The 13,065-nt window shown below is 41.3% G+C and overlaps 2 protein-coding genes across 2 annotated transcripts in view; one reads left to right on the plus strand and one right to left on the minus strand.

Moving 5' to 3' along the window:
- Positions 1-8,123, minus strand: part of COL4A4 (collagen type IV alpha 4 chain) — a 73,226-nt gene extending 65,103 nt beyond the window's left edge. The window contains exons 1-3 of the mRNA XM_030495145.1: positions 7,945-8,123; positions 3,054-3,244; positions 532-571 (exon numbers count right to left, since the gene is read on the minus strand). Of these exons, the coding sequence (XP_030351005.1) occupies positions 532-571; positions 3,054-3,109 (96 nt within the window). The 5' untranslated portion in view covers positions 3,110-3,244; positions 7,945-8,123. The remainder of the gene's footprint in view (positions 1-531; positions 572-3,053; positions 3,245-7,944) is intronic.
- A 3,855-nt stretch (positions 8,124-11,978) lies between these two features.
- COL4A3 (collagen type IV alpha 3 chain) overlaps positions 11,979-13,065 on the plus strand; it is a 60,387-nt gene continuing 59,300 nt past the window's right edge. Inside the window, exon 1 of the mRNA XM_030495146.2 lies at positions 11,979-12,023. The gene's annotated coding sequence lies outside the window, so the exon portion shown is untranslated. The remainder of the gene's footprint in view (positions 12,024-13,065) is intronic.

Here is a 13,065-nt window from a genome sequence, read left to right on the forward strand (position 1 = left end):
AAGAGGACAGACTTGAAAAAAGTTTCACTGAGGGCATTGCAAATATAAGGTTAATATCGAGGACAGTACAGAGAGGAAAATAAAGTAGATATTGAGGCTATATCATCTGTGAAATTTTGGCTTCAGAGAGATGGGAATGTACATCAGGAGGCCAGTTTAAGATCAAGGCTAATGTACAGAAAAGGGCATGAAAGCTAGAGTTTGATATATGCTATAATGCAGAGCCATTGAAGGGAATTTTGTGATAAAGGAGACAGATTCAGCGCATGAGAGAGGGTTTTTTTATGTGCAGCTTTCCAAAAGTATCTAAAGATGCTAAAGTTAGAATCTAGAAGAACCAAAGGAGAAAATTATAAAATAGTTAAGCTGAGCAACCGGAACAGAAAGGAAAGTTAGAACTGCAGAAATACTGAAAAAAAGGTCACAGTTTTCCCACAGAACTATACATCATCTTGATGTATATAACATTACTTGTTTGACCCATACGATTCTATTGATCACCTGTTTAAAGTAAATATGAATGTCACTTACCCCATCAATTTCTTGTGCTGAAAAAACCATCAGCAGCCACCTGATTTAAAAGAAGGAATAAGCTAAATTAAAACTAAATTCGCAACCTCCAACCTTCACAAGAATGTTGCCTCTAAAAAGTGAGAACTGTGTACACATGATTAAGTCCCAATTGGGGGTTGGGATTATATAGTTAAAAATATATTTATAAGGGGTATGCACCATCAGGAGATGGTCAGCACATGCTATGTATTTGTCTTTTTGTATTTGTGTACAAAGACTGAATACAAACAGATAGACATGAACAAGGCTATGTAAAAGCTCTTGTAACTTCCCCCTGGTAACCTACTTCCAATCCCACAATTAGGAATGGCCAGAGAGGAACCATTCCAGAAAAATTTCTCCATGGACACCATGGGGTGAAGATTGAGTAGCAACAGAGATGATCTGCATCTGCCACAAAATGAGTTAGCTGGTGCTGTTTTCTTTTTCTCAGAGATAGAGTGAGAAAAGGCAGGGAGCAAAGCAGCACTCAAAATAGCTACATGATTCCAGAGCAGCTGCTGGCAAAGCCAAGCTCCATGCCAACCATCGCAAGTGATGGATTATAAAGTCGAAATCATGTCTTTTATTATTTCTACATGAAAAAAAATAAATAGACTAAGTTAAAACAAAAAGTAGCTCCAGATCCCTACAGCAATACAGGAAATAAGTATTATTATTAATAATTAATATTCATACTAACGTTAGTATTAACGAGAACTAAGGTGTCACTCATTATATGAATTGATACATTAGATATGGCAATAACGTACAGACTACTGTGTGTTATTCTCCAAACTATAGTGAAGCCTGTATCAAAATTACTCCAACCCTGCAAATACTGAAGTATTTAGTAAATTTTCCAAAATCCTATTGAGATCAACCTCTGTTTTTGATTTGTTATTCACATGGTCAAGTCTTTGGAGCATGGAGAATTGTGCCAGCAAACCCACGATTACTCTCCCTGATTATTAATTATTCATAGATTCAAACTGCAATTTATATAACCTATATATGCTGATAAATTCAATCCTGACAAATTTAACTTATGAATTCATGCACATTTACGCTACACTTTTTAAACCTACGTTGCCAGCTACTTTTTTCAAATACACAGATTTTACAGAAACAAAGTATTTATCAAAATAATTGGGGTAACTGAAGACAGAAGCTCATACTGTCTCTCGCTAAATGAGAAACAAAAGACTGATTAAACAATGGAAGATTGCCAGATGATCAGCTACAGTACTAAATGGCGGAGGAGTTTTGTGCAACCCAGTAGTTCAGCCTTTAATGCATCAAATAAGTTTGTGTAAAAAGGATTTAACTTCACAGGAACACTTCAAGCAGGTAGCAGGCAATAGCATAGGTTTGTTCTTTGATTGTTACTCATTTAAGGCCATTTTTTCAGGCTGTCTCTGGAAATATATTTTCTCATATCAACGTTGGCCAGGTGTGAGTTACTTTTCATTTAAGAAAATGCAAAGTTCTCATGAAGCCCTTGCACAACTGAAATGGAAATCTGATGATGCTGTTCTTGATGCACAGCGCTGCAGTCTCCCCTTTTTCCAGTCACATATAGAAGGCATGTTTGCCAGATTGTTCTATGTCATTTCAAAATCCCTGCCTCCTGAAGCTATACAGACATTGCCTATGTACTCAAACCAACACAATGCTCTTAGAGGTAAGTCATTAACAAATAATGCAGAAGAAAGCAAGAGCAGCAACATTGGAGAAAGGGTTGAGCTGGAAGATTGCTACTTCAGGGAACACCTGAGTAACAAGCAGCCTGGGTTTGCACAAACCAAATAAACATGAAAAAGACACTGGAGAGATCTCAGGCATATTAGCACAATAGAAGACTCCCAAGCAGTGGAGGCATCAGGTTCAACAAGGTACATTTTCTGGGCCAGGTTCCCAGCTAGAAAAGCATAATTTCACATTCCTCAAGAGCCCAATGCATGAAGAAGGAAAATTATTGATATTTCCTAGAAGACATTATCGAGAAGATCCCACACACCACACAAAATTCTAGGCCACAGTGATCCTAATCTAGTCCTAAGGACCATTTTCTTCCAGAAAGAACTCCTGCCACAGCTGCTAGCAGGCATTTCCATCAGTCTCTAAAAGTTTTCTTCATGCCTTTTAATAATTGTCCCTCAAAATTATTCTGGGACAGGAATTCAGGTTTGAGTTGGTCATTATTTTTTGTTCTCCAAAGATGTTCAGCACTAGAACATAGAAATATCTTTCCTCTTAAAACAAACCCAATTTTAGTTCCTCTTTGTTCCTGTTTAAATAGTGTAGTACCTAAAATTTAAACAGTACAAACTTACTGACCAGCAATCATAATCAAATACAATAAATTATCATATAGGTTTATCAAATTTATGACAGCCTACAAATTATTTAACTGGTGATTTCTTATTACTGTTAAATTGATAGCTAAGAATATACCTCAGCGACTCTAGTTAAAAAATTTAGTGATCTGTAAAACTCACCAGGCAGCTGCGATAAGCCACTTAATCCGTTCAAATGAATCCTTTGTTAATGCCATTCACACTGATTGAGGATCTGTATATGCAGCACTTTTCTTTCTTTGATTTTTTTAAACAGCAGGTCTTCTCTTTCCTTCTGTTTGTGGATGGTCTATAAACACTGTTCCATACTGTTGTTGTTTTCCCCTCTGAACCTGTTTATATTAAAATATACATCTGATGTACAAACATGAATACTTACTGGATAACCAAAATATGTCTTAACCATTTACATATGTCACACTGCACAGTTTTATGTTGGCACCACATTGTATTATTCCTATTCAGGCTGCATTTTATCAGCAATCCAATTATTTCAAGGGGACTATATATGAAATTGCAGATAAACATAAAAAGGGTACAAGGTTTCAGCCTAGAGAAAAGATAGTCTTCATTCAGTGTTTGAAATAATCAACAAATTGCATCTTGCATTATTAGATACTTAGAAGTATCTTCTGCAAACTGGGCTAGACTAGTGTCTATGCATACATCTGAGAAAAAGAGGACTACTCTGAATGCAGAATAAGCTGCACATATATACATATTTTCAGCTCAAGATTTCTACCCATATGCATGGATAGATGGCAATCATTGGAGATGTTACCTAGAATTTTTTAGCTTTATTTTTAGAACATTTTTCCACAGCTTTTGCCAGAATTTAGGAAGCTGGAAGCCCTAAGCATGGGACTGACCAGAGGCCTCTACAATCCCAGCCAGCCAAATTTTGCATGCATAAATTAACTACACAGTGCATTTGTGACCTCTGATTTAGGTCCAATAGCATATATGGAGTTTTGTGAGCAAATGTGGTGCACAAAACCTTTGTAAGCTCAAAGCTTCACAAATCCAGAGAAATGGCCTGCTCCTGTGCAAACTTTTACATTTCCCAAATAAGAAAAAATCTGTAATACTTTGGAATAAGGCATATCTGGCAAATGATTCACGCTGGTTATTTCAAACTGAGGGCTTAGGAAGCTTTTCACAGGCTAGCACAGATTATCACAGGATTTCTTTTCTTTTTCCTCAAATGTGGGGAGGTTAATTTTGAGGAGACTGAACACTGACTAGAGTGAACTGACAGGGGTTCACTTCCTTTGGAGAAGTCTCCTGAGTAAGCAAAGACAATCAGTTACTGAGAAGGGAGCAAAGAAGTGAACCTGCCTGTTTTCTGATAGCTGTTCAAAAAGCAGCTATCTTTTCTTTGTAAAACAAATGAGTGCACAGTTCCTGAAACATTACTGTCTTCCTTTCTGTTATTTAGACAGTGTCGCACATTTCTAACCAGAACTAATCTATAAATAATACTGACTCCTATGTGTATGCAGAGGATATTCATATCCCGCAGTATGAAGAAGATACTTTGAAAGCTACTGTGTCCTGACTAACAAATAAATACCCTCAGGGCAGCCAATCCATGCTGCAAGATCACACCCCACATGTACTGTACAGTACTCCATAATTGCCAAATTCTTAGCCTGTTTCTGTGCCCTAGATCCCCATCTGTGAAAAAGAGCAAAAGAGAAAAGAAAAAAACCAACAACACTGCTAATAATATAATAATAACACATTCAATACCACCAAAGGAAAATATTTTATATAAGCATCACCAAACCTCAGCTCATAAAATCCTCAAAAGCCAAAGGGGTAAAAGCTGGCAGTATAACATAACCGAGATGTTTAGTTTCTAGACAAGAAAGAAGGCAATTTCATTCTTAGGGACTAAGACTACAGGACATGAGCCATAGTTCGAGGCAGACACACAGCTACAGATATTGAGATGTAAAAAAAAAAAATAGAGCAGCCCTAACTATATTCTCAATACACCTAAAGACACCAACATCATGTGTAACAAGACCACTGAAGTTGCAAAGTCAAGAATTCAGAAGTTCAGTAATGAAAAATAGGGTTGTGTACTCAATTTTAATGTAATTCTGTTATGCATATGATTAGGGTAGTCAGTTTAATTACAAGAATACATATACTGTTTTCGATAGGACTTCTGCCTCGTATGTGATGGACATATTCCATACTGTTTTCATTCTTTTCCTTAAGCCCTACTTTTTTCTTTTACAGTGTCCTATGAAACTTTGCACTTTATATTAAGTTCATAGAAATGTAATGTTTCACATAAAAATATTACTTATCTATAAAAAGAGAAAACAGTTATCCTTGTTTTACCATAGAGTACCAAGGAAGCAAAATTGAAGCTAAAATCATTAAATAGCAATTACTGCAAAAAAAAAAAAACAAACTAAACTTCAATTTGTTGCAGCTTTCAATTGCTTTCTAGTATTAAGGTTGACTTTTCTGTTGTTCATGCACTACTGGTATAGTTTGGTTTTGGTTTTTTGGGGTTGTTCTTTGTTTGGTTGTTCTTTGTCTGTCTAGGGAGTGTTGGGGGCTTTTTTTGTGTTGGATTTTATTTGTTTTGTTTTGGGTGGTTTTTTGGTTTTGTTTTGTTGGGTTTTTTGGTTGGTTGGTTGGTTTTTGCTTGTTTGGATCTTTTCTTTTTTTTGTAAAGTACCTCTACAGGCAGATGCAGGTACACTTTTTGACACAAGCATGCCTTGCCAGCTGTTTTGTCAGACAAGACCATCTCTTTAAGTTTGTAGCTCTCTGAAGGTATTACAGACTGCAACAGTATCACCAACACAGTCTGCATTGAGGTTTCATAGACTTTCTTTGGATAGATGTCATCAATTATGGTAATAACGAGCAGGAGAGAGAATATCAGTGGCTGATCTTACCTTTGTTCTACCTCAATGCTACTGTGAAGTCATGTATCTGTCCTGTATCTGTCCTAGAAACTCACATTAAAGGCATATATGCTTTTAAGTGACTGTCTCATAATGCAACATTACTTGCTGTTTCTTAACTGTAAAATACATAACTGCTATCAGGTTGGGCTCTACTACATAGCAGTCAGCTGCTCAAGGTCAGTGAAATAGGTGGCACTGGGATAAGACTGGGCCCAAAGAGGTCTGCTTTCAAAATGTTGTGTCTTTCCGTTGCATCCCCCTTGTTAGCATTTTCCTATATTTGCTTTGAGCTTGATGACTTCTTTTTATTTTGAAGTTTCCGTACAGGGTTTTCATCATTTGAAAACTGACTCAATATATTTTTATTAGAGCAATAGTTAATTCACTAGGTGTTCTGCCTCCTAACAGTGGTCTGCCTGCTTTCTTCCAATATCTTTTTGGCCTAGTATTGAAGAGCTCTCCTTTTAAGTTCTATCTTGTTTATTAAGTGAGAGTCATTGTTCATTCTGCATCTAAATGTGCACTATTTCTGAGGACTGACCACTCTCTTCCACTGTAGTCTTGCTTCCTCTGACCTTGTTATCTCATAGAACCCTGCATCTTTTGTTTTCACTTTTGTGTAAATGAGTCTCTGCTACCTTCTGTCTATCACCAGTTCTTCTAATGTTAAATTACAGTGGTGGATTTAGGTACTTGTAATTTATACGTGCTAAGGCTTATAAACAACTGTAGATCCCATTTTTGTCCCCATTACAGTATCCTTTTGTAAAAAATGTAGCACTGCTATAGTCAACAGGTTTAGGAATCAGACAAATAAAATCCATCAGTTTAGCAGTAACCCTAAGACACTATTCTTCTACATGGTCACCATCAATCTGGCTAGAAAACGAGATATTTTCCACCCTTTCTCCCTGTATATTGCTGTCCACACCAGCTTTCTCTCACTGATGCTTGAGATTTTAGAGCCAAGGTGATAACATCTGTGATGATGTACAGGATCTTTGATACTGAACATATTGCTCTGCTCTTCCGGAGATGTGTTCCTACTGCTCATACTAAACTGGTAGAGATCCAGCTCTACTCTCATGCCTGTAAGACAAGCTGTTTTACAAAGTTCTGTGGTTAGCTTTATCCCTATGAAAGGCTTTAGATCTGTACTGCATGAGTAGTCCTAGACAGACTTATATACATATATTATTACATATTGCTGCTTTTCTGTATCGCTTGTAGTACTTAATATAAACCTGTAATGTAGGATTTCCTGTCCAGCATTCACAAACACTGCAGATAAGGTAAGACCGCTGGGGCCAGACTGGACAACATACCTTTTAAGTTTGCATCATCTGAGAACAGCACTTTATTTGGTGAGATGTTACCTTGACCATGCAGTGCTTTTGTCAGTAACATAAATGAGCTAAACTTTACATATTGCCAACAATTTACAAATCACACTTTCATTCAGAAAACCTTTACCTCATGCTAAGCTATGTGGAAAGCCTGAGGAGAAACATTTCATTACATTTATGCAGTGAGCAGCACTTTGTCCCTTCTGGGACTTCTTGGTCTCTGCGGTCTCATCAAGAAACACTTGATGGAGAGAGTGTTGCTGAAAGGAAAACATTCTTGTCAGCGCCCGGGCGCGCCCCGGCCAGCGGCGGGATGGCGCTGAGGGCCCGGGCTGCCGCCGCCCTTCCCGGTGCCGCCTCGCTCCCGCCCCGGTTTAACCGGCACCTTCTCCCGCCGGAGCGCTGCAGACGACCCCGCTCCGGGCGGGCCCAGGCCATGCCCTGCCACGGCCGCTGCCCGTGGCTGGCCCGGATGGGTCCCCATTCCCGCCGCGCAGCCCCGAGGCCGCTCGGACGGCGCCGACTACCTGCGCCCTCGCGGTCACGGCGGCGCGGTAGAAGCAAGCGCAGGACGGAGACAGCCCAGTAACCTGGGACACCTCCGACTGCCCTGGGACACCTGCGACTGTCCTGTGACGGGGCTGGCCCCTCAGCGAGCTGCCCGGCCCCGGCAGGCGCCGAGGCCAGGCGGGACGGCCCGTCATGAGCGCCAGATACCGCTGCCCGGGGCTGCCCCTCCGCGGCGCTCACCTCCGCTCCCCGGCGGGAAAGCCCCCGGCTGCTCTCTCACTCCATACCCGCTGAGGACGGACGGACGGACGGACAGCGGCTGCCGGTGTTGCCCGAGGCAAGAGACGCACAGGGCGACAGTCGAGGACAGGAGCGAAGACGAGAGGGGAGGAGAGCGGTGGCCCAGCCGGCCCCGCCCCGGCCAGCCCCGGCCCCTATCCGCACCCCAGGTCGCTGGGAGCGCCGAGGCGAGTGCGAAGCAGCAGCCCCCAGGCCAAAAGCCGCGGGCGGGCGGGGGGCAGAGTCCGAGCGCCCCGGACCGAGCTCCGCGGAACGCCGCGCAGGCAGCGCCGAGCGCGGGGATGGCCGGCAGGGGCTGCCCCGGCCACCTGGCGCCGCCGCTGCTGCTGCTCGCCCTGCTGTGGCTGGGCCGCGCCGCGGCCGCTGAGGTGAGTGAGCGCGGGGCGGTGGCGGGGTGTCCCGCGGCGGCTGCAGCCAGCTGAGGCAGAGCGGGGCCTAGCGACTCGCTCCCTTCTGCCAGCGCACTGCAGCGCTGGCAACTTGTGAGGAAGAAAAGGTGAATTCATTCTGTTTAAAATGATGTGCCTCACGCCCCTCAGGTACATGGCAGCTGGGCGCGGCGCGGTGAGGTGCGGTGCGCTCGCCCAGCGGTGAGGTCCCGTTACCCCTGCGCCGCTGCCAGGCGGGGATGAGTCAAGGCGGGTCGGCCCCCGGACGGGGCGCTTCGCCGCCGCTGGTCTCAGGTGCGAAGAAGCACCGCATGCTGGCGGGCCGCGGGGCGGCTCCCGCGCTGCCACCGACGGGCTCCCGTGAGGGGAGCGGGGCTCAGCCCCGCCACCGGCCGGGGGAGCCGCCGTGGAGGCCTGGCCCGCGGGCAGCGCGCCGCTCCGCGGGAGGCGGTGTGTGCTGACGGCAAGGACAGAGCGGTGCTGGGTGCGGACGGTGCCTGAGGTAAACAGACCGCCAGAGCAGCACTTATCGTCTGGACCACCTGTGCTGCCTCCGTTATAAACTCGATTTACAGTTTGTCTTTCAGGTTTAATGATGAGCCTGCATCACCGTTTGGTTGATAAATACGTCTAGGATCATACTGTAGTCTCTGCCGTTCCTTTCTCCTCTGTCTGGTTATAACGTTTAGATTGTACATTCCCAACTGGGAGAAGAGCAGTCAGCTGTGAGGGTGAATCGGTCAGTGTAGCTCTCAACATTTCTGACGGTAACCAAACAGGAAACTGCCACTTTCAGTAAATTTCGGGCAGACATCAAACACCAAAAACTGCCAGTTTCAGTCAGTTTCAAGTTCTGTTTCTCCAGTAATAGTCAATAGTGTTACTTTCTCCTTGCATGTGTGTGTAAAGCTCTAACTCAGCACATCAAAATCCTTTACTGTCTGTCAAAACATTTTGCAGTTGACCTTTATAAGGAAAAAATCTGACCACCTACTTTGTTATCACTAAAATAGAGACACATTCTGCTGTAATAATCTGAAGCAGACTAATTAGTAATAATGTTTCTTCTCAAATATTACAGCTCCTTCACACACCCATTTTGGGTAAAGTGTCTGGGAACAGTATAAGCACCTCACCAAACATGTTTTCTTTCATGGCACTCTAACTTGCAGTCAAGTTTAGTCATTTAACAAAGATCTACTTGTTTTATTTGTAATGGAATTAAAATACCTCATGGTTCTTATGTAGGACAGAGGAAACAGATCTATTTGCAAAGTACATATTTTCTGCAGAGTTGTTTCAGGCTGACTAAATCTGATCCTTACTCTAAAGGAAGATGTGGAAGATAAATGAACTCAAGACCTGCCTCTCTCTTCTACCCATTTTGCTGTTCTTTATTCCACTCTTCCTCTGCTGGTACCTCCCATCCATTGCCCCTGATGTTGGACGTCGTCATATATGCTTCCGGATGGCTGTTCTCAAGCACAGGCTGTGCACGAGGAACGCCTACCCTCCCTCCCACAACACACAGGCTCACTTTTTCTAAGCCTCTATTCTGGCTCTGTTGATCTTGTCATCCTGTTTTGTGTTTTCATCTGCAAAAGAAGGGAAAAGGAGGAGTATTGACAAGTAAGACCCCACGTATGGCTCAATAAAGCATTTAAAATCACAGAACCATAGAATAGTTAGGGTTGTAAAGGACCTTAAGATCATTTAGTTCCAACCCCCTGCCATGGGCAGGGACACCTCACACTAGACCATGCCGCCCACCACTTTTTTAGCAATTTCAATAGGATTTCCAGAGCAGACTCATGTACTTTAATCATTAGCAGGCTTTCTGCTTAAGGTAAATCATAAAGCTGCGAGACACTAGTTTTCTAGAGTGTTGTCACTACTAAATCCTCATTTACACTCAGGTCTTAAAGACAGGATTTGTGATGGTAGCAAGTGTCTTCTACAGAAATCTTGCTGTTTAGGCAGAGTTTGAACATGATGAATCCAGTGGTGCTCTGGAAATTCAGTGGACCTCAAATGTTTTCTGAGATGAGTTTAAACTAAATTTGCAACAGGTAACTGAGTTCAGTTTAAAATTTAAATGTCATAATTCTATTTTTGTATGAAAATGCTGTTATTGTCAAAAGAGTGTAGCAGAATTTTCTAGATGCTAGAGCAAATGAGAGCTTTTAAAAAGCAGTTTTATCTAAACTACTAATTAAATATTAGTGGCTAATGATAATTGACATGAAATGATTGATGAATAAATCATTGCATCTTGGCTGGACTGTCCATTCCAAAGTATGGACTTTCATATGAAAATAAATTTATATTTGACCAGCAAGCAATGTTTTTGCTGTTTGCATAAATTAAAAAATGTTTCATCATAGAAAAGTTTAAGCGTATGTTTCTTAATAAGCAGATTATTCCTGAAAAAGAAATAAAAAAAATATTAATTTGTGCCTTCTGCTGTTTATACAGGAAATTTTGGTCCTCACAGCCCTTCACAGAGACCAGACATCCCTGCCCTTAGGAGGCTGAACTTTCTGGCACCTGCTAGGGAGTATTATTATCTGCATTCTTGGCCACTGGCATGCTCTAATCACATCTTCTGAAAACTCAGCAGAAGTAGCATCTTCCCATGTCAAAAGCTTTTCAGCTTGCTTGATGTATTCCTTCATTCCAAATACTGATGTTATAATTCTTTGGATTTTTCCACTGTTCATTTAAATACTTTAGAAGAAGAAAAATAATTTAAAAAATACCAAGACGTTTCTGCAGGGAATAAGATCCTTCTTATTCCTCATTTTTTTTTTTTTTCTTTCAGAAAAAAAATATTGATTTGCTTTCTCATTGTTTCATTTTGTTTAATCATTGTTTCGTTTTGTTTACCTGGAATTGATACTGTCTTGATGCACATGTACAATCTGATTCATTCTCCTGAGTGTGTACTGTCTTGTGATACCATCCATGTACTTCTTGTATGCCTTGAAATTAAACACTAATCTAAACATATTCCCTGAAATCTGCTGTTTCAGATGACACTCATAAGAAGAATACCTTGGTCAAGTTCATGTATGCTGAATCAATGCTACTTCTTAGTGGCATTGATCATTTTTATGGTGGCTTTGTGTTAGCATGTGTTCAGAACAATATAAAATAGAGTTTCTACTTGAGCAAGATTACTTGATTGCAAGTTAGCTGCACCTCATGTAAGTACCGTATTTCAATTTGCATTGTAATACAATTGCAATATCATATTAGCTAACAGGATAAAATCAAGTGCTCTATATCTTCTATTTGCTTCCATCATTAATCTTTCATTTTTTCATCTTTGTGCTGCTGCCAAAGCAGTGGAGGTAGCAAACTCAGTGACTATAAAACTTGGAAATATCTTTTTTGCATCCTCTTTCTCATTGTGACTAGATGCAAGTGTTCATATTTTCTAATTAATTTCATCTTTTACAAATATTAGAATTTGCATGCAAATACTTATAAACTAGTATTTTCTTCTTCATGCAATATTTTTTTCCTAATTAGGTGCAAACTCTACCGCTGTCACAAATAGATCTTAATACCTAGCTCTGTAAGGAAAAATGCAGTGTTGTAGCTGAGCCATGACCATCTCCAAGGCTGGTAAGAATGGGATCTGGGCTGAATCACTTTGTTTAACTAGGAATCAAAGTGTTGGAGGGACAGTATCACAGTGAGAATGTTCCTTCTCTGCTGGCCTTTGGAAGCGCCCAGGTTCTTTGTCGCACGAGGCAGCTGAGAAGGGAAGATGTGCACCTGAATATACAAAAGAGAGTTCACTGAGTGTGTTAGAAAAACAAGTCCTTTGTGAAGTGCTCTCTTTGATTTGGTTAATATGATCCCAGCTCTGAAGTCAGTGGGGGTGTTACTCTGATAATTGGGCCCAATTTATACTGGGCTGTTCTGATCCTGATTGCCTCTATAATTAGTTGTAATTCCTTCATCAGCTCCATAGAGAAACAGGCCAATGTCAGAGTGCTGCAGAGCAGTGCTTTTTCTATTGGCCAAGAGGGTTAACATAAATTAGCAGAGTTGCCCTAATGTTTGTGCATCAAAATTTATGGAGTTCTGCTATCTCATACCACATGGAGGCTCATTCTGATGGCCAAAAAATGTTAAGTGTGCCTATGTGTATGCTGCATCATACAACTGAAAGGAGATGAGTCTCCTTGGGTTATCTTAGTAAACACCTGTGAAAAAGCCAGTTAACACTTGATGTATATCCTTTTTCTAGCAAATCTAACAGGTAAGTACACATGTAAGCAAAACTCTCTAATACAAGTTATTTTGCTGGCTGAATAGTATTAAAATAATCAAAGCAGCCAGGCAAACACTGGTTCTTTCTTCATTGCTTTGCATTTCATATTGATATAACAGCATTTTATTTCTAGATCTGTGCTAGATCTGTTCTGCAATACCTAGAGCTGATTTATCATAACATGTCTTTGAAACAAAATACTTTGCTATTAAGTGCAACTAGCATGGGATGTCCGGTCACCTGTTTTACTGTCACATTCTCACCCTACTGCCTAACAAAGTAATACTAGAAGGCTCAGTATGTTGGCATGGGTTACAGGAGCCTAGGAGGAAGGTGAAATACAAAAAGGCTTTTTTCTTCTTAACTGTTTACAGCCCCAGTCTCTCA

The sequence above is a fragment of the Strigops habroptila genome, chromosome 8 (assembly GCF_004027225.2).
Source record: "Strigops habroptila isolate Jane chromosome 8, bStrHab1.2.pri, whole genome shotgun sequence".
NCBI lineage: Eukaryota > Metazoa > Chordata > Aves > Psittaciformes > Psittacidae > Strigops > Strigops habroptila.